Source organism: Hemitrygon akajei, chromosome 10 (assembly GCF_048418815.1).
Source record: "Hemitrygon akajei chromosome 10, sHemAka1.3, whole genome shotgun sequence".
Classification (NCBI taxonomy): Eukaryota; Metazoa; Chordata; class Chondrichthyes; order Myliobatiformes; family Dasyatidae; genus Hemitrygon; species Hemitrygon akajei.
The window spans coordinates 112,100,099-112,121,862 of NC_133133.1; the positions used below are offsets into that span (position 1 = coordinate 112,100,099).

General features: G+C 43.0%; 1 protein-coding gene across 13 annotated transcripts in view; it reads left to right on the top strand.

The window, feature by feature from the left end:
* srgap1a (SLIT-ROBO Rho GTPase activating protein 1a) overlaps positions 1–21,764 on the top strand; it is a 324,530-nt gene that overhangs the window by 148,303 nt on the left and 154,463 nt on the right. For 11 of the 13 annotated variants that reach the window (XM_073058740.1, XM_073058741.1, XM_073058748.1 and 8 more), the window contains exon 2: positions 8,711–8,906. In XM_073058740.1, coding sequence (XP_072914841.1) covers positions 8,711–8,906 — 196 coding nt within the window. Of the gene's footprint in view, positions 1–7,400; positions 7,656–8,710; positions 8,907–21,764 lie in introns of those variants that run through there. The other 2 variants (XM_073058743.1, XM_073058742.1) reach the window with 2 other exon arrangements.

Consider the following 21,764-nt stretch of genomic DNA (forward strand, 5'->3'; position numbering starts at 1 on the left):
TGATATGACTCAGCCAAATTTTCAGTCTCCCTCTTGTATGCTGAGTCATCACCACCTTTGATTCGGCCCACAGCAGCAAACTTGAATATGGTGTTAGAGCTGCGCTTAGCCACACAATTAAAAGTGTAAAGTGAGTAGAGCAGGGGCTGAGCACACAGCCTGGTGGTGCACCAGTGCTGATGGAGATCGTGGAGGAGATGTTGTCAATCCAAACTGACTGGTGTCTACAAGTGAGGAAATCCAGGAACCAATTGCACATAAAGGTATTGTGGCCATGGCCTTGGAGTTTATTGATTAGTTTTGAGGGGATGTGGCAGCTGGAGCAACTAAAGCTCTCATAGTTCATGCTGTTTACCAGGATGCTGCCTGGATTAGAGAGCACGTCTTATGAGGATAGATTGTGTGATCTTGGACTTTTCTCTTTCGAGCAAAGGAGGATGTGAGGTGACTTGATAGAGGTGTACAAGATGATCAAGTAGACAGCCAGAGACTTTTTTCCAGGAAGCATAACTTTGAGGAAAGTATAGTCAGAGGCAGGCATTTTTACACCAAGGGCAGGTGTATGAAATGCACAGCCAGGAGTGTAAAGGCAGATATGGAGATACCAACAAATAGTAAGAATCTGTGATGTATATATTTGACTGAGTATCAGCCATGCCTCAGTTTGAACCATCTTGCCTCGAAGTCAGGACACTCCAGACTGAAGCCCCAGTCTAGAGTCTCGGGCAGAGTAACCTGTTCTAAGGCTCCTTGCAGTTTAGAGGGAGTGCTGTGTTTTTGGAAGTGAATGATTAAATCAAAGCCCCATCTGCTGTCTAAGATGGAAAAAAAAATGCCACAGTACTATTCTGAAGAGCATGGGAGTGAACCCTGGTGCCCTGCCCGATAATTATTGTTCAGTTGACATTTTTAACAGGATGACAGAGGTAAGTTTATTTTACACAGAGAGTGTGGTGGGTGCGTGTAACATGCAGCCAGGGTTAGTAGTGCTGGAGGCAGATACATTAGGGACATTTAAGAAACTCTTAGATAGGCACAGGGATGAAAGAAACATGGAGGATTATGCAGGAGGGAACGGTTTGATTGATCGTGGAGTAGGTTAAAAGGTTGGCATGACATTGTGGGCCAAAGGATCTGCACTGGTCTGTGTACTTTTGTCACTAAGTTAACTTTCTGGGGTTTTTATAGTCTCATATTGCACGTCAGGGAGGATCACACCAGCAGGGTGACAATTGTTACTAATCCTGCTGAATCAGTCCGATTTGTGATATTAATCCAGGGCTGTCAGGAGCAATAAAGCACCCAGGCAGTTCTATTACAGTTAATAGATTAAAAGGATGCAATGGTCGTGTAGCGGTAAGCCTAACGCTGTTACAGCTCAGGGCGCTGGAGTTCAGAGTTCGATTCTGACATCATCTGTCAGGAGTCTGTACGTCCTTCCCGTGACCGTGTGGGTTTTCCCTCGGTGCTCCGGTTTTCTCCCACGGCCCAAAGACGTACCAGAAAGTAGGTTAATTAGTCATATATTGTTGCGTGGTTATGGTAGGGTTCAGTTGGGTGTTGATGGGTGGTGTGGCTCGTTGGGCTGCATCTCAATAAATAAATAAGTTAATAGTAGTGGAATAACTCCTGTCAGTCCATGAGCTAATCTTTCAGTGAAATAATGATTTCAAACGCACAGTTTTTGTAGGGTGTCAGTGATACATATGGTCATGTGTTATTTAGCTTTTATTCCATGTCTCAGCCCCAGGTTTTTTAGTTCATTATTGTTGACTGCTGAATAAAGTTATGAACTTTATTGCTTGTTCCAAAAGAAATTCCAAAGGGCATGGCTCAGCAAAGAAGACGCAGGTGTATCTTCTATTCCTATTTTCATCTGTTCCTGTTTTGTTATAACCTGCCTAATTGCTCTGTATAATTTGGCTACCTTATATCTCCGTGTAATTCTTGCCTGCAAAGTATTTCAATGTGTCCTTACAAATTTGTGCATGCTTTCTGTGTAAGTTTCCACTGCTGTGTTTAAAATGGCAGATGGTTATGTAAACATGTCACTCTGGTGCTTCGTCTTTCAGCCAGAGGTGGCCCTGGGTCTCATGGATCATTATCGAGTTCATTATATCCATATATTGGTCAGATTCCATATTTGGAATATTGGAAGCAGTTTTGAGCTTTGTGAACTCTGGAGAGGTTCCAGAGGAGATTAACAAGAACGAAAGGCGTAACCTTTGAGAAGCGTTTGATGTCTTTGGCTTTTTACTTGAAGGAGTTCAGAAGAATGAAGGAGGATTTCATTGAAACGTACTGAATGCTGAATGTCCCAGATAGATGGACATGGAGAGGATGGTTCTATTAGTAGGAGGGTCAAGAATTGAAGGCACAACCGAAAACGTTGACTGTTTAATTCCTTCCATAGATACTACCTGACCTGCTGTTCCTACAGCATTTTGTGGGCATTGCTCAAGATTTCCTGCATCTGCAGATTTACTCTATTTGTGACTTTTGTGTCTTTTATTTTAAAGAATTAATCATTTTGCAGTTCTGAATGTAAATATTGCTTTTGCAGACCTGAATATTTAATTGTCAGAAGGAAACTGTTCTCTCCCCTGTTCCTGTTCGATGGGAAGGTGGTTTGGTGTGATGGTCATGGAGCAATGGGAAGATGGTTGGTGTGATTGTCATGAAGCAATGGGAAAGTTGTTTGGTGTGATGGTCATGAAGCAATTAGAAGGTGGCTTGGTGTGATGATCAAGAAGCAATGGGACGATGGTTTGGTGTGATGGTCATGAAGTAGTGGGATGTGGTTTGGTGTGATGATCATGAAGCAATGGGACGATGGTTTGGTATGATGGTCATGAAATGTTGACTGCTGTTGTCACCCTTCACCCATTGTTCCAAATCATGTGGTTAGCAGCATTGGTACGTTCCCATTTAGCTCCATGGTAGCATAGCAATTAGTGTGGCACTATTACAGGAGTTCAATTCCAGTACTGTTCTGTAAGGAATCTGTATGTTATCCTTCTGGAATGCCTAGGTTTGCCCTGGATTCTTCACTTTCCTCCCATAGTTCAAAGGCATATCGAGTAGGTTCATTGGACATTGAAAATTGTCCTGTGATTAGATCAGGGTTAATTGGATTTGTTGGGAGTTGCTGGGGCAAAGGGCCGATTCCATGCTGTATCACTAAATTAAATAAAATTTAGCTGATTGGCTGAACATTGATGTGACATTTGATTAGCCAATCCTCACAGTTTTTGCCCTCTGCTGTACTTCAACGAGAGCTCCACGAAATGCAAGCACATTCAACTCTGCAGCCTTTTTGTGTTAAGTATTCCCAGTGTCAGCAGAATGTCCAGACGTTTATCTAAGCGGCTCTGCCGACGTGAATACAATGGCTCTGAATGTGGCCTGTTTTAAACTTCCACCCGGCCCTTTGTGCCTGGGAATTCCTCATGTAAATGTAGTAAATTTGTGAGCTTTAATTCCACTCGTTGAATGCCAGTCCTGATCTCAAGATACTTCTAATTTATCTGTTGATAGACAGAGATTGAAAAATGTTAATAAAAAACAATCTGCATCTACAAAGGGCATTTTAATGTGGCATTCAAGTAGAGAGCTTTACAACCAATGAGGTACTTTTGAAAAGTAATTACTACTGCAATGAAAGAAACATAGCTATCAGCTGTATGATAGTTAACTCTAACTCTAATGTCACCAATGCTCCAACAAACTTCTGCAGATCTACTGTAGAGAGTGTCTGGACTGGCTGTCGTGGTCCGGCTCAGCAATTCAAATGCACAGGAAAGTAACAAGCTGTGGACTCAACTCAATACATCACGGGCACATCCCTCCCCATCTTGTCCATGTACTTATCCAAACTTCCTTAAATGTTGCTATCAAACCCACATTCATCACTCGTTCTACAGTCGCACCACTCTCTGAGTGAAGTTTCCCCCTTAAATATTTCACCTTTCGCCTTAAACTTATGACCTCCAGAGTCATAGAAAAGTACCGCACGAAAACAGTCCCTTTGGCCCATCTAGTCCATGCCGAACCATTTAAATTACCTACTCCCACTGACCTGCACCGGGACCATAGTCCTCCATACCACCCCCTCCATCCATGTACCTATTCAAACTTCTCTTAAACATTGAAAATGAGCTCACATGCACCACTTGAGAGGCAGCTCATTCCACACTCTCACAGCCCTCTGAGTGAAGAAGTTTCCCCTCATATTCCCCTTAAACTTTTCACCTTTCACCCCAACCCATGACCTCTAGTTGTAGTCCCACCTAACCTTAGTGAAAAAGGCTGTTTGTATTTACCCTATCTATACCCCTCATAATTTTATATACCTCTACCAAATCTCCTCTTAATCTTCGCTGTTCCAAGGAATAAAGTCCTAACCCATTCAGTCTTTCCTTATAACTCAGGTCTTCCAGACCCAGCAACATCCTTGTAAATTTTCTCTGTAGTTTTGTATCCTTATTTACATCTTTCTTGTAGGTAGGTGACCAGAACTGCACACAATACTCCAAATCAGGCCTCACCAATGTTCCTGTCAAGGCCTCCAGTCAGAGATATAACCACTTACTACCACTCTCTGGCTTCTCCCGACAATTTATTACTTCATCCTCAATGACTTAACCTCTTGGACTGACTCCCCTATGGAACTTTGCTAAGGTCTATGTTGACAATGTCTGTCATGGGCTTCCCCAGCACATCCTGAGACTGTGTTGGTTGATGATGCAAACAACACATTTCACTGTTTCAAGATTCAAGAGTGCTTACAGTCAATTTTCAGTACACCAGTGTAAAGGAGGATGAAATGATTGTTACTCCAGATTCTATGCAGCATAAAAAAAACACTATAATTATAAAAGACACAATAAAAAAAACAAAAAACACAATAATTATCAATAGAAAAGCAATCCTATAAAACACACTGGACAAGTAAGTGTTATGACTGCACATAAGGTGAAGCTAGGGGATCTGTATGTAGGGGTGGTAGGGTGGGTTAATGGATGGTGGTGTCGATGAACCTGATGGTTTGGGGGAGTCTGGTGGTCCTGGCGCGGATGCTGCTTAGCTTCTTCCCCGATGAGAGTGGGACAAACAGTTCAAAGGCTGTGGAGCAAGATTCTTCATGATGTTGCTGGCCTTTCTCCAGCACCTTTCTTCTTTATTTGTCCTTGATGGCGGGTCGGTTGGTGCCGGTGATCTGCTGTGCAGTTTTAACTCCCCACCATAGAGCCTTCCTGTCTACCGCTGTGCAATTTCCATATGACAGTGACTCAGCAGGTTAGGATGCTCTCCACTGTGCATCTGATGAAGGTCATGAGTATCGATGTGCGTAGACCAGCCCTCCTCAGCCTCCCCAGAAAGTAGAGGTGTTGGTGAGCTTTCCTGACTGTGGAGAATGTGTTATGGGCCTAGGAGAAGTTATATGAGGTATGGACTCATGTGACAAATAAATCTGATCTTTAACACAAGAGATTCTGCAGATGCCAGATCTTTATATTTTCATCTTTTCCCTTCATCAACCTTCTTTATAACTTCAAAAAACTATAAGTTGCACAGTCAACTGAACTTTTTGAAACACAGCAACCTCCCACATACAGTGCTGTGATAAGGACCAGATAGTCTTTAATTGATCTTGTGATGTTGATTATGTGTAAATATTGTCTTACTTCCTTATTTTTCAACATAATGCCAGGGAATTTGTGGCATTTACCTGGGAGAGGCAACCATGGTTTCTTATCCCATCTGAATGTGTACCCTTCCCTTGCCACTCAAGTAGAGGACTTTGGAGATGGGCGCTTAAGCTATGTCCTTGTGATTTAAATCGAACTGCTTACTAAGCTACTGCTAAAGTTCTATTCATGGGTAAACAAAATTGAGGGAGGTCATCAATCATTCATGGGATGTTGCATGCTGTTGCTCCTTAGATGATATTTCGAAGTTCGAAGTAAATTTATTATCAAAGTACATATTTCTCACCATATACAACCTTGAGCAACACACACAAAATGCTGGAGGAAGGGCATCATCCATGGAAAGGAGGACAGTCAGTGTTTTGGGCCGAGACCCTTTGTCAGGACTGGATAAATAAAGGTCAGGAGTTGGAGTTAGAACGTGGGGGGAGAAATTCAAGGTGACAGGTGAAACCAGGAGTGGAGGGAGGGCTGAGGTAAAGAGCTGGGAAGTTGATTGGCAAAAGAGAACCAGGGCTGGAGAGGGGTGAATCTAACAGGAGAGAATAGAAGGTCATGGAAGAAAGAAAAGGGGAAGGACACCAGGGGAAGGTGAGAGGAAAGTAAGGAGATGAGGTGAGAGAAGGAAATGGGAATGGGGGAATGGTGAAGGGGGCATTATCGGAAGGTCAAGAAATCATTTCACCTCTCTCCACCTCCCCGGTTTCACCTATCACCTTGTGGTTCTTCCTCCCCTCCCCCAACTTTCTTACTCTTGGCTCCTCATCTTGTTTTCCAGTCCTGATAAACGGTCTTGGCCCAAAACGTCGACTGTACTCTTTTCTGTAGATGCTGCCTGGCCTGCTGGGTCCCTCCAGTGTTTTGTGTGTGTTACTCAGGTTTCCAGCATCTGTAGATTTTCTCTTGTTTGTGATACACAACCCTGAGATTCATTTTCTTGCGGCCATACTCAATAAGTTTAATAACCATAACAGAATCAATGAAAGACAGCACTAACTGGGCATACAACCAGTGCATAAAAGACAACGAACTCTGCAAATACAAAAAGTAAGAAAGAATAATAATAAAAAATAAATAAACAATAAATATTGAGAGCATGAGATCGAGTCCTGAAGCTCCTGTACCTTCTTCCAGATGGCAGCATTGAGAAGAGTGCATGTCCTGGGTGGTGGGGGTCCCTGATGATGGATGGTGCAGGGTCCACTGAAATGTTGTGGAACAAGTATTCCTGATGAATTGTAGGAAGGAATCATTACAGTGCGTTGACAATAAAAGACTCCTTCTTATGTAACTTTGCCCACTAAATATTCTGTGTTAAAGCTGCATTGTATTATAAAGGGAATAAAACGTTGAATCATATCTTAGTTGGAACAGAAGTTGAATTGTTTGCAAAACCGCTCTGCCTCCTCCTTCGATTAAATTATGTTTGAAATGCCGGCCCAGTATGAATTATCGGTGTCATTGTCCTCCTGCTGTATATTAGGCTTCCAGTGTCTCTATTACAATTTAGGCAGAGCTGCCGAATCAGCAGGTTTCCACTGTTTTTAAGACCATTGCTGGCTATGGAGACAAGATCAGTTCCTCTCGTCACCTGCTAGTTTTGCCCGGTAGTTCTGAGTTTGAACTCTGGCTGAATTTTAGGAAAGTGGACTGTGTTTACGTCAAGGCCACTTGAGGGACGTTAGTTGGACCAACTGCATTGGCAGATGAAGAATTCAAACACCCTTTTTCCCTTGTGCAGTGACTCGTCATGTGAGGGCTCCAACCAAAACCCCTCATTGTGTAAATTTCCCATTGACGTTAACATAGTCTCTCTCCTACTTGCCCTAAACGAAGCTTAAGAGGATTCACTACGATCAGGATACATTACATTTGCAAGACAACTTTGACACCTGGCCATTGGGATAATGAGACGGGTAAAGAACTATCCAGCAAAGATTAAAGGTATCAGTTCCTGACAGTGTGCCAAACCAATTAATGTTTAATAATATGCTATCATGTATATTGTTTACTAACTTGTAAATGGGAAGGGCACAAAATATTACCGTAATTGAGTGTACTTTTTACTGCTGAGCATTGAAAGGACCTTTAGTTAATCGTGCAGTAATTTTGTAAAAATTGCTATTTGATTAATAAAAGTGTTCTCAATAACTTTGAGCCATTATTACTTGTCCAAAAGGAATTACTTGAATCAGTGGCTTGAAATGTGCTCGGAGTAAATAATTATTCATTTGTCTCTGTGCTTACTACCCACTGAATGCAAAATGTGCAAAAGCTTGTATTCCTGCATCCTTTGCAGTTTTAAAACTGAAATGCGAAAGCACTGTAACGGTGAGGCATCGAACATAATCTTCTTTCAAAGCAAGTCTAATGAGCGACACACACGGAATGCTGGAAGAACTCAGCAGGTCAGGCAACGTCGATGGAAATGAATAAATAGTTGATGTTTCAGGCCCTTCATCAAGTCTGAAAAGGAACGGTGAAGAAGCCAGAATAAACAGGTGGGGGTGTGGGTGTGGGAAGGAGGATGAGCTAGAAGCCGAAAGGTGAAGCCCGGTGGGTGGGGGACTGAGAAGCAGGGTGGAAAAGGTAAAGGTCTGAAGAATCAGAATCAGGTTTACTGTCACTGCTGTATGTCATGAAATTTGTTGTTATACAGCAGCAGTACATTGTAATACATGATAATAAAAACTGTAAATTACATGAAGAAATAAATAAGTACTACAGAAAGAGAAAAAAAAGGAATGAGGTAGTGTTCATGGGTTCAATGTCCATTCAGTAAGTAGCAGAGGGGAAGAAGCTGTTCCTGAATCGCTGAGTATTTCTGTACCTCCTACCTGATGGTAGCAATGAGAAGAGGGCCTGTCCTGGGTGATGGGGGTCCTTCATGATGGAATAAGGAATAAACAGCAGTAGAATCTTTTGTATTTACCAAGTGTTATGAACTGTTCAGTGATTGAAGGTGGTTGGTAACTGGTTGCCTATTTGTCATCCTCCAGAAATCCGGGCTCAGTTAGTTGAACAGCTGAAATGCTTGGAGCAGCAGACGGAGATGAGGGTTCAGCTCCTCCAGGATCTCCAGGATTTCTTCCGCAAGAAGTCGGAGATTGAAATGGAGTATTCCCGAAATCTAGAGAAGCTGGCTGAGCGATTCATGGCGAAGACTCGCAGCACAAAGGACCATCAGCAGTACAAGTAAGAGTGTCCTCCTGCTGCAGGACTGCTTCATTGAGCACCTGCGCTCTGCCTACTGCAAAACGTGGGATATCCCTGTAGCCACCCATTTCAATTCAACTCCCATTCCCATTCCAATATGTCTCCTCTACTGCCACGATGAGATTTGTAGCTCAGGTTGGAGGAGCATGTTCCATCTGGGTAGCCTCCAAACTGATGACGTGAACATTGATTTCTCCAACTTCTGGTAATTATTCCCACCTCCTTCCTAATATAATCCTTCCCTCCTGCTCAGCTCTCCCTTTCCCAGTTTTTTTCCATTCCCCATTCCTTTCTCACCCCTTCTCTTTCCTCACCTACTTATCACCTTCCCCGGTTCCCCTTCTATCCCTTCGTCCATGGTCTGGTGATTTCTCCTATCAGATTCCTTCTTTATCTCATCTGCCTGTCACCTCCCAGCTTCTTACTTCATCTCCCCTCCCTCACTCCCACAATTCCCTTCTCACCCATCACCAGTCAGCTGATGCTTCTTCCCCTCCTCCCACCTTCTTATTCTGGCTTCTTCCTCCTTCCTTTCCAGTCCTGATGAAGGGTCTTGGCCTGAAATGTCAGCTGTTTATTCCCCTTCATAGGTGCTGCCTGACTTGCGGAGTTTCTCCAGTATCACTCAAGATTTCCAGTATCCCTTGTGTTTATGGAGTCTGTCCTGTCTGATGGCTGACCAAATTAGATATTTAAGCCTGCTCCCTCTCTAACAAGTTGTAGAAATACTCAGCAGCCCAGGCTGCATCTGTGGCAAAAGAAAAAGAGTTCAAGTTTCTTCCTCAGAGTTGGTCACTCTGCTATGAAGTATTAGTTCTTTCCAATCATCTTTCAGTTATTCCAGATTTCTGAATTTGCCTTGAAAGCACTGTGAATATTGTGCTCTGCAAACATTTCTTTTACAGTTGAACCTCATTGGTTTTTCCTCGAATCAGTGTTTGTGAATTAACTGATAACAAAGGACTTAAACATAGCAGCTTTCTGGAGAAAAGTCAGAACGCTGCTGAGAGAATTTGGCTCTGACAACTCCTATTACATTTTTATGTGATGGCTCTGATCCTGTGCATTGAGGGCAATGGCGTGTTAGTTATTCTCATGGAATTCAGTTGAGAAATCTTAGGATGTTGTGTATAAAGAGGCTTTGAATTTTCAAACCCATCAGCTTGATGCACTGTTCAATAAAGTCATGGCTTATTTAGTCAACTCTACATTTCTGTCTGCTCCTAATCACTCCAGATTCCTTTACAGACAAAATATCTGTTCACCACGATCATAAGTTGAGTTTCGGGTCGAAGCCCTGCATCAGGGCTGGGAGTAGACAGGAATGATGGCCATTATAAAGGGGAGAGGAGTGGGGGAGGTGGTGAGATGGGAGTCTGGGGTGAGCAATGGCCCGAGGAGGGTTTAAGATGACAGATGGTAAAGGATGGGGGTGGGTGAAGCCTGATATGTACAAATCTGAGAATCGGGGGACAAGGACTGGAGGCCTGGAGGTGGCCTATCTTGGGTTGGAGGCCTGTCTCTGAGTGGGTGGGAGGGTGGGAAAGGGATTTGTTTTGCTCTTGTTGATGCTGCTTGTGTTGTCCTGTTGAACTTGGTGGGCTTGCTAGGCTGCGGCTGGAATGTGTGGCGACACTTCAGGGTTGCCTGTACTACACCCTTCGGTCGTTTACGCAAATGATGCATTTCACTGAGTGTCCAATATACATGTGATAAATAAATATGAATCTGAAATGGCAGATGATAGATAGTGGCAGACAAAGAAACATGAGAGGCAGGTAGAGTGAGGCAGGCTGAGGGGAGGGTGAAGGTTGGACACCACTGTTGGAGGGAGGTTTATGCACTTGCTTATCTGCCTCCAGTAATAGTCTGCGACCTTCACCCTCTCTTCCTCCAACCTTCGTTCTTCATTGTCTCCGTCTATCATCCACCTGCCACCATCTTCCAACTCTTCCCTCCCTCCCCTCCCTTCTGGCACTGCCTACCTGTCATCATACGTCTGTCTCAGTCCATCACTCACCCAAGACTCCTGTCTCACCACTACCCCATCTCCCCTTTATACAGGTGACCTCCCCTCTCCTCTCTCAGTCCTGAGGCAGGGGTTCAACTCGAAACATCGACCATTTCCTTTCCTCCATAGATGCTGTACAGATGAGTTCTTCAGCTATATGTTTGTTTAGTAACTCTTCATGGGTAGAGATTCCCAAAGATCCACAACCCCCTGGGAGTCAAGAAATTCCTCCTATTCTCCATCTTAAATGACTGAAACTGTACCCCCAGGTGGAGTTGGTGTTGGACTGTCCCTTGGCAAGTCTGAAAACTTTATGGAAGTTGAATTTTGATTACTTGTAAAGGCCCTAGTCACCTGATTTGAGTGCTGCAGTCCTGGACATCCCCAGTGAATGGATCTCTGAGTTCATTCATGTTTTCTGGTTTAGGAACACCAGGATTATAAAAACTACAGCAAGCTGTCAGGTCAGCAGAAAAGGTCATTGGCTGCAGTCTACCATCCCTGCAGGACTTGTATGTGGCCAGGACAACGAAACGGGCAAGAGAAACCAATGCAGACACTAGCCACTCAGCAAACTGCCATTTTCCAAAAGCTCCCTTCTGGAAAATGTTATTAGTCTCCTAAAACAAAAACATAAGGCCATAAGACATAGGAGCAGAATTAGGCCATTCAGCCCATCAAGTCTGCTCCGCCATTCCATCATGGCGCATCCCGGATCTCACTCAAACCCATACACCTGCCTTTTCGTCATATCCTTTGATGCCCTGACCGACCAGGAAACGTATCAACTTCCATTTTAAATATACCCACGGACTTGGCCTCCACCGCAGTCTGTGGCAGAGCATTCCACAGATTCATTACTCACTGGCTAAAATAATTCCTCCTTATCTTGGTTCTAAAAAGTCACCTCTCAATTTTGAGGCTGTGCCCTCTAGTTCCGGATACCCCCACCATAGGAAACATCCTCTCCACTTCCGCCTTATCTAGTCCTTTCAACATTTAGATTGTAGTCTGCACTATTATTCTTTTACCAAATGCATTATCAAACATTTCCCAACACTGTATTCCATCTGCCACTTTTTTGCCCATTCTTCCAATTTGTCTAAGTCCTTCTGCAATTGCATTGCTTCCTCAGCACTACCTACCCCTCTACCTATCTTCGTCTCATCCTCAAACTTTGCCACAAAGCCATCAATTCCATTTTCCAAATCAGTGACAAACAATGTAAAAAGTAACGGTCCCAATACTGACCCCTGAGGAACACCACTATACACTGGCAGCCAACCGGAAAAGTCCCTTTTATTTCCACTCGCAGCCTCCTGCCTGTCAGCCATTCCTCTATCCATGCCAGTATTCTTCCTGTAACGCCACAGGATTTATCTTGTTAAGCACCTTATCAAAAGCCTTCTGAAAATCCAAGTAAATGACATCCACTGCCTCTCCTTTGTCCACCCTGCTTGTACTTCCTCAAAGAACTCTGACAGATTTGTCAGGCAAGATTTCCCTTGCCAAAAACTATGCTGACTTTGACTTATTTTATCATTAATCTTCCAAGTACTCAGAAACCTCATCCTTAATAATGGACTCCAACACTTTCCCAAACACTGGGATTAGTAACTAGCCTATAATTTCCTTTCTTTTGCTTTCCTCCCTTCTTAAAATGTTGAATGACATTTGCAATTTTCCAGTCCTCTGGGACCATGCAAGAATCAAGTGATCCTTGAAAGATCATGACCAATGCATCCATTATCTCTTCAACCTCTCTCAGGAGTGTCGGAAGTAGTCCATCTGGTCCAGGTGACTTATCCACCTTAAGACCTTTGAGTTTGTCTAGCACTTTTTCCTTTGTAACAGCAATGGCACTCACTCCTGCTCCCTGACACTCACGGACCTCTGGCACACTGCTAGTGTCTTCCACAGTAAAGACTGATGCAAGGTACTTATTAAGCTCATCTGCCTTTCTTTGTTCCCCCATTACTTCCTCACCAGCATCATTGTAAATGAAAAAGCTTTTAGTAACCTGCTTTATATAATCGCCTAGTTTGCCCTCATATTTCATCTTATCCTGTCTCATAACTTTTTTAGTTGTCTTTTGTTGGATTTTAAAAGCTTCCCAATCATCCAACTTCCCACTCACTTTTGCTACCTTATATGCCCTTTCCTTGGCTTTTATGTAATCCATACTTTCCCTTTCAGCTATGGTTCCATTGCGCTACTGATACATGTGACTTATTCTCCTCCCTCTCAAATTTCAGGGTGATGTCATCATATTATGATCACAGCCTCCTAAGGGTTCCTTTATATTAAGCTCTCTAATAAGAACTAGGTTATTACACAACACCCAATCTAAGGTAGACTTCCCCTGAGCAGGCTCAAGCACAAGCTGCCCTAAAAAGACATCTTATAGGCATTCAACAAATTCCCTCTCTTGCGATCCGGCGTCATCCTGATTTTCCCAATCCCTTTGCCTACTGAAGACCCCATTACAATTGTGTGATTACCCTTATTACATGCCTTTTCCAGCTCCCTTTGCAATCTCAACCCCACATCTTGGCTACTATTTGGAAGCCTATACATGATTCCTATAATGTTTTTTTTTTACCATTTGCAGTTTCTTAACTCCACCCACAAAAAGTTAACATTCTCTGACCCTATGCCACCTCTTTCTAAAGATGTAATTCCATCACTTACCAACTGAGCCACACCACCACCTTGGCCTTCCTGCCTGTCCTTTCAACACAAAGTATATTCTCTGATGTTAAGTTTCCCAACTATGGCCTTCTTTCAGCCATGACTCTGCAATGCCCACAACATCACACCAACCAATCTCTAATTGCACCATGGGTTCCTCCACCTTATTCTGAGTGCTATGCACATTTCAGTACAGCACCTTCAGTCCTGTATTCTTCGTCCTTTTGAAGTTTGCCTCTGTGGTACAATTTAACTCTTTACTCTGTCTGCATTTGTACCCAATCATTGGCTTGTCCGTCTTTACATTCATGTTACACCCGTCAGCTACTTGTAAACCTGCTGGCTCATCCTCAGCTCTATCACACTGGTTCCCACCCCGCTGCCATATTAATTCAAACCACTCCCAACAGCTCTAGTAAACCTGCACGCAAGAATATTCGTCCTCCTCGGATTCAAGTGCAACCCGTCCCGTTCCTACAGGTCCCTCCGACCTGCTGCAGAAGGGGTCCCAATTATCCAGAAATCTGAATCCCTGACCCCTGCTCCAATTTTTCAGCCTCGTATTTATCTGCCACTTCATTTTATTCCTATCCTCACTGTCGCTATGCACAGACAGCAATCACAAGGTTACCACCCTTGAGGTCCTGCTTCTCAGCTTCCTTCCTCACCCCCTGTATTTTTTTTTCAGGACCTCCTCCCTTTTTTCTACCTATTTAGTTGGTACCAATATGTACCAGGACTTCTGGCTGCTCACTCTCCCTTTTCAGGATATTGTGGACGTGTTCAGAAACATCGTGGACCTTGGCACTTGGGAGGCAAACTACCATCTGTGTTTCCTTTTCACATCCACAGAATCACCTGTCTGTCCCCCTGACTGTAGAGTCCCCTATTACTGCTGCCATCCTCTTCAGTTCCCTACCCTTCTGAGTCACAGAGCCAGAGGCTTCCTGTTGCTTCCCCACCGCACCCCCCCCAACCAACAGTACTCAAAATAGAGTGCTTATTGTTGAGGGGGGCAGCCACAGGGTGCTCTCCTTCTTATGCTATTTTAAAAGTTTCTTCCATCAGACAGTTAATCTGATCAACCATTCTGGTTAGCACTCTATCTATTAGTCCCATCACTACAACACTGTAAATACTTTAAACCACTTTAATCACGCTGTTTATATTGTAAATACATGCTGGTATTTATGTATTTGTGCACATTTTAGTCTATATCTGTACTTTAACCTCTAACTTTCTTTTTATATAATTGTTAATTCTTTATAATGTTGAATGTTATTTTTATGGTTGCATGTCACACCCTGACCAACACACCACAGCAAATTCCTAATACATGTAAAGAAGCATGCAGTGGCCACTTCATTATATACCTCTTGTACCTAATAAAGTGGCCACTTAGTGTATATTCATGGCCTTCCACTGCTGTAGCTGATCCACTTCAAAATTCTACGTGTTGTGTGTTTAGAGATGCTCTTCTACACACCACTGTTGTAATGTGTGGTTATTGAGTTGCTGTCACCTTCCTGACAGCTTGAACCAGTCTGGCCATTCTCCTCTGACCTCCCTCATTAACACAGAACTGCTGCTCATTGGGTGTTTTTATTTTTTAACACTATTCTCTGCTGCCATATGATTGGATGATTAGATACTTGTATTAATGGGCATTGAATAAGTGTACCCAATCACTGAATGTATATAGCAAATAAACGTAATCCTTGATTATTTATATCCTTCCATTCCATGCATGTTCATGTGTCTGACAGCCCCTTCAAACACCACTGTCATACCTGCTTCCACCATTACCCTGGCAACCCATTCCAGGCACCTATTACTCTGTGTAAAAAGAAAATATGCACCACATGTCTCCTTTAAACATTACCCCTCTACACCAATACACCATGGTAACAGAGCCTTCTGGCTTAGTGAGACCAAGCCCCCCAATCACACCCATGTTCCCAATTAACCTACTAACCCATTGCTGCAATATCTTTTCATCTTCACCTGAAAAGTTTTAGAAACATACAAAATGTTTAGAAAACCTACAGCACAATACAGGCCCTTTGGCCCACAATGCTGTGCTGAACATGTCCTTACCTGAGAAATTACCTAAGGTTACCCATAGCCCTCTATTTTTCTGACCTCCATGTATCTGTCCAAGAGTCTCTTAAAAGACCCTATCGTATCCGCCTCCACCATCATCGCCAGCAGCCCATTCCACGCACTCACCACTCTCTGCGTAAAAAACTTACCCCTGACATCTCCTCTGTACCTACTTCCAAGCACCTTAAAACTGCGCCCTCTCGTGCTAGCCATTTCAGCCCTGGGAAAAAGCCTCTGACTATCCACATGATCAATGCCTCTCATCATCTTATACACCTCCATCAGATCATCACTTAGTTATTTACCATAGAAAAGCTTTATTGAGTAAGATGATACAGATTAACACAAGGCTAAGGAGAGGGTGCAGGAAGGAGGACTTCTGGTTTTTGCATTAGTGGCCTCTCTTGCTGGTAAGCTGAACTTGTACAAACAGGATGGTTTGCACCTGAACTGGGGGTGGAGCAATATCCTTCCGGGAAGGTTTGTTTATGCTGCTCTGAGTCGGGGGTGGGGGAGGCTGAACTGGAGTTGTAAGGAGATGAGAACCAGAGTGCCAGGGCAGCTCATGAAATGGTTGTGAGAAAAGTCAATGTTAAGCCTACATAGAGAGACAGAACTTTGGCAAGGTTCAGTTGCTTGTCATTCAGGATAAAGTAGAAGATTTGTGCCCAAGAGAAGCCAGAGAGTGGTCGTAGATGGTTGCCTCTCTGATTTGAGGTCTGTGACTGCTGGTGTATTGATTGGTTCTGGGTCTGTGGTTATTTATTTCATCTGTATTCATGATGGTAAGGTGGTAAGGTGGTAAACTGGATCAGCAAATTCCATATTACACCAAGATTGGAGGAGTAGTGGACAGTGAGGAAGGCTATTAAAACTTACAGGAGTTGGGGTGTTATGTTGAAATTGTATAAGACAGTGAGGCCAAATTCAGAGTACTGTGTGTAGTTCTGGTCACCTACCTACAGGAAATATATCAGTAAGATTGAAAGAGTACAGAGAAATTTTTACAAGGATATTTCTGGGTTGGGAGGACCTGAGTTATAAGGAAAGATCAAATAGGTTAGGACTTTATTTCTTGTGATATAGAAGATTGAGAGGAGACTTGAGAGAGGTATACACAATTATGTAGGGTATAGATAGGGTAAATATAAGCAGGCTCATTCCAGTGAGGTTGGATGAGACTAGAACTAGAGGGCATAGATTTAGGGTGAAAGCTGAAATACTTAAAGGGAAACTTGATGAGGAATTTCTTCGCTCGGAGGGTTGTGAGGATGTAGAATGAGCTGCCAGCAGAAGTGGTGGATGTGGGTTTGATTGCAGCATATAAAAAAGTTTGGATAAGCGCAGGGATGGGGGGCGCATGGAGGGCTATGGTCCAGGTGTGTGTTGTTGGGCAGAGTACCAGTTCAGCTCACACTCTTTACATCCAACCTCTACACCCCTCTGGGTAGGAAGTTCAGAGACTTACTACCATCTGCGAGAAATTCTGATGCAGTTTTAAATGACCATCCACCTAATCTTCTAACTACCGTATGTTCCTTCATTCAAGAATCCTGTACCTACTTTCTCTCATACCACACTTACAGCATGACTGGCAGCATAAAAAATTTCCTCTTATTTTTATATGCTTAACTCAGAAGAAATGGTCTCTTAATGCAGTTGAACTCCCTACTGACTTAACTTCGGCTGGCATGTCCTTTTTATACTTTTAGTGGATTTTGTAGGTGGTTATTTTTGCCTCAGGCATTTGCTTTACTCTTGGCCATTCTCTACCACCTCAGAACTTTTCTCCCCAATGATTTTTAAAAATTGAAATCATATATGGTTCCATTATTCACCCTAAACCAATTAAGAAGTTCAGGAGCAAAGAACTGGTATTGTAAGCCCAGAGCTTGTTCTTCCAGGCAGTAAGATGAGAGGGTCTAATTCTGTAAACTTACCCTTTTCCCTCCTGTTCTTTTGTTTCTGTTTTGCCAAAAATACACCAGTAAAAAAGTTAATTAACCAAAGTGACAGAGTTCTAAATCCCACTTATCTCTGTGTAGACACAGAAGATTAAAATTACATACATTGTAAGAGTAGAATTGGGCCACTTGGCCTGTCAGGTCTGCTTCGACATTTGATTATGGCTGATCTATCTTCCCTCTCAATCCCATCCCTGTAACCTTTGACAACCTTATTAATCAAGAACCGTTCAACCTTTGTTTTAACTATACCCAATGACCTGGCCTGCACAACAGTGTGTGGCAAAGAATTTAATTGAAGTAATTGAAGCAAAATGCTGGAGGAACTCAGCAGGCCAGGAAGCATCTGTGGAAAAGAGTAAACAGTTGATGTTTTGGGCCGAGACTCTTCATCAGGACTGGGAAAAAAAGAGAGGAAGAAATACAAGGTAGTACACGATAGGTGAAACCAGGAGAAGGGGAAGTAAAGAGCTGGGAAGTCAATTAGTGAATGAGTTGAAGGACTGGAGAGGGTGGGTTAGACAAAAGGAAGTAAGGCCATGGAAGAAGGGGAAGGCAGAGGAGTAGCAGAGGGAGGTGATGGGCAGGTAAAGAGATAAGGTGAGAGAGGGGTATGGGAATTGTGAAGGAAGGAGGGTGGCATTATCGGAAGTTCAAGAAATCAATGTTCATGTCATCAGGTTGGAGTGTAACCAGATGAAATATAAGGTGTCATAGAAGAACAGACACTTCTTGACCTCTATTTTACCTTCGATGTTTGCAATCTTTACACTCATCCAAGTTTTCATGAATAGCTTTCACAATCCTAAGCACCGTCGGTATTTTTGCTGAGCGTTGACTCCATACGCAGAGCTAGCAGACTGCCTTTGATCTCTCATCTCATTCAAGTTATTGTTGGTTTCGTATTCCTGTCGGTCACCCTGTAATTACAGATTTAGTTAAAGAACCTGTTTATGTCTGAATTTATGATGTCTAACCTGCTGAAAGACAAGTTAGAAGATAGTACCACATCTGTCAGCCTCGCCTAAAGTTCTTTTTTGGCATGTTATAATAGTAATTAATATCTTAAGATGGTATGCCGTGCATGTATTAAGCAAAAGGGGTATGCAGCAATTGCAAATTAGCAATGTGATTTTATGATTTACCTTGTGTGACAATGCTCTATATTTGAAAGGCATCCAACACCTGAGGCCATGAATGGGAGATAATTAGCCATTAGAATTCAGGAATTAGCCTGTATCCATAGACAGGAAGGAGTTTGGACCTCAGAATCATTAAGATAAATAGCACAAACATAATTACAGAGAAGTGCATCAGTGAGAAAGATTCAGAAGGAATTGGAATTGGTTGTTTTATTGTCACAGGTACTAAGATGCAGTGAAAAGTCTTGCCTATTATTCAGACATTGAGGCAGAATAAAGTAAAACCATAACAGAATGCAGAATAAGGTGTTACAGCTCTAGAGAAAGTGCAGAGGAGACAGACAATGAGATTATAATGAGGTAGTACTCACTCTAACCCTCTCCCTTTTACCCTATTTGTTCCCCTCTTCTAACCCTGTACCACTCTCACTAATGCTCTCTCCTTGCCCCCTCCCCTCCCCCAACCTCCTCTACTCACCCTGACTCTCTCCCTTTCACTCAAGACCTCTCTCTGTCCCTCTCTGCCCCCTCATGTCCCGATTTGTGCTGGATAGGGAGGGGAGAGAGGGGTGGCTGTGGAACACTAGCCCCAAGCTCAACCTGCTGGGCCAATGCAGCCAATTTGTTGTAATATGCACATAGAACGATATTAGGCACATTATAAACTGAGTTGTATCACGGTAGAATAATATAAAATCTCTGACAAAGGACAGAGTTGGAGGGGAGGGTGTCTGATGCTATTTAATCTTAGCCAGTACTAGCCTGGATTTCAGAGTATTCTCTACTGTTTATTCACATAAGTAATAAATGTAGGAAAACCTAGTTTTAAAAGGACATTGGAAATTAACATTTCACACTCATTTACTTGCTGGTATTTGACAGTGTTGATTTGAGGGCCCAGCTATGAGGTTTCCAATTATAATCTCCTTCCTTTAATGACTAAAGCCTGCGAAATTGGTCTTCACCATTCTAAAAGGTCAATCGACCGATTAATGCCTTGTAGTACCCTTAATTTAATTGCTGTAAATTAAAGCATGAAATAATGGCTCTGAGATGTTAATCATGAAGGATGTGGTTTCATGGTACTTGGAGGCACATGATAAAATAGGGCGCAGTCGGCATGGATTCCTCAAAGGAAAATCTGTTAGAATACTTTGAGGAAAGTATTCCTTTGAGGAATCCTTACAAGCAGGATAGAGAAAGGAGAATCAGTGGATGTTGTGTACTTGGATTATCAGAAGGCTTTTGACAAGGTGCCACACATGAGCCATGGTATTACAGGAAAGATGCTGGCATGGATAAAGCCGTGGTTGATTGGCAGGGGGCAAAGAGTGGGAATAAAGGGAGCCTTTTCTGGTTGGTTGCCAGTGACTAGTGTTCCACAGGGCTCTATATTGGGACCAGTTCTTTTTACGTTATATCTCAGTGACTTGAATTGAAGGTTTTGTTGCAAAATGTATGGATGATATGAAGATAGGTGGGGGGGCAGGTAGTTTTGAGGAAGTAGAGAGGCTACAGAAGGATTTAAAAGAGATTAGGAGAATGGGCAGAGAAGTGGCAGATGGAATACAGTGTCAGGAAGCATATGGTCATGCTTTTTGGTAGAAGGAATAAACGGCTGGACTATTTTCTAAATAGAGAGAAAATTCTAAAATCTGAGGTGGAAAGGGACTTGGGAGTCCTTCCCTAAAGGTTAATTTTCAGGTTGTGTTGGTGGTGAGGAAGGCAAATGCGATGTTGGTAATCATTTCAAGAGGACTAGAATATGAAAGCAAGGACGTAATATTGAAGATTTATAACGCATTGGTAAAGCCTCACTTAGAGTTTCATGAGCAGTTTTGGCCCCTTATCTAAGGAAGGATATGCTGACATTGGAGAGAGTTCAAAGGAGGTTCATGAAAATGATTCCAGGATTGAAAGGCTTGTCATATGAAGAGCATTTGATGTTTCTGGGCCTCTACTCGCTGGATTTCAGAAGAATGAGGGGTGACCTCGTTGAATCCTATTGAATTTTGAAAGGCCTCAATGGAGAGTGGGACGGTCTAAGATAAGAGGACACTTAGCTTTAGCAGAGAGGGGCATCCTTTTAGATCAGAGATAAGGAGAAATTTCTTTAGCCAGAGAATGGTGAATCTGTGGAATTCATTGTCACAGGCGATTATGGAGGCCAAGTCTTTAGATATGTAAGAGGTTGATAGATTCTTGATTAGTCAGGGCATGAAGGAATATGGGGAGAAGACAGGAGATTGGGGCTGAGAGGGAAAATAGATCAGCCATGATGAAATGGCAGAGCAGATTTGATGGGCCAACTTGCCTAATTCTCCTCCTGTATCTAGTAGTTTATGGTCTTAATTTCCATACTACTTAAAGACAACGAGAGAGGTCATTCAGCCCATCGAGTCTCTGCCAGCCACAGAGCAATACTATCCTCCAATTAATTTTTCTGATACTCTATTCCCCCCACGGTTCCATCAGATTCAGAATCACAATCAGGATCGTTTATTTTCAGTGACACGCAGTATGTAGAACAATGTGTTGTTTTGTAGCAGCAGTAAAGTGTAAACTAAATGCTATTACAAAAAATATAAGTAATGCAGAAAGAGAATAGTGCAAAATAGTGAATAATGGTTCATGGACCATTCAGAAATCTGATGGTGAAGAGTTGAGTGTGTGTCTTCAGGATCCTGTACCTCCTTTCTGATGGTAGTAATGACAAGAGGACAAGTCCTCGATAGGGCGGGTCCTGGATGTCACCTTCTTGAGGCACTGACTGTTGAAGATGTCCTCAGTGGTGGGGAGGCTAGTGTCGTTATGGAGCCGGTTGAGTCTACAACCCTCTGCATCTGTACCTGACCCTGTGCATTGGCAGTGATCCGCCAGTCAGAATGCTCTCCACCAGTAGGCATTTGCGAGAGTCTTTGGTGAC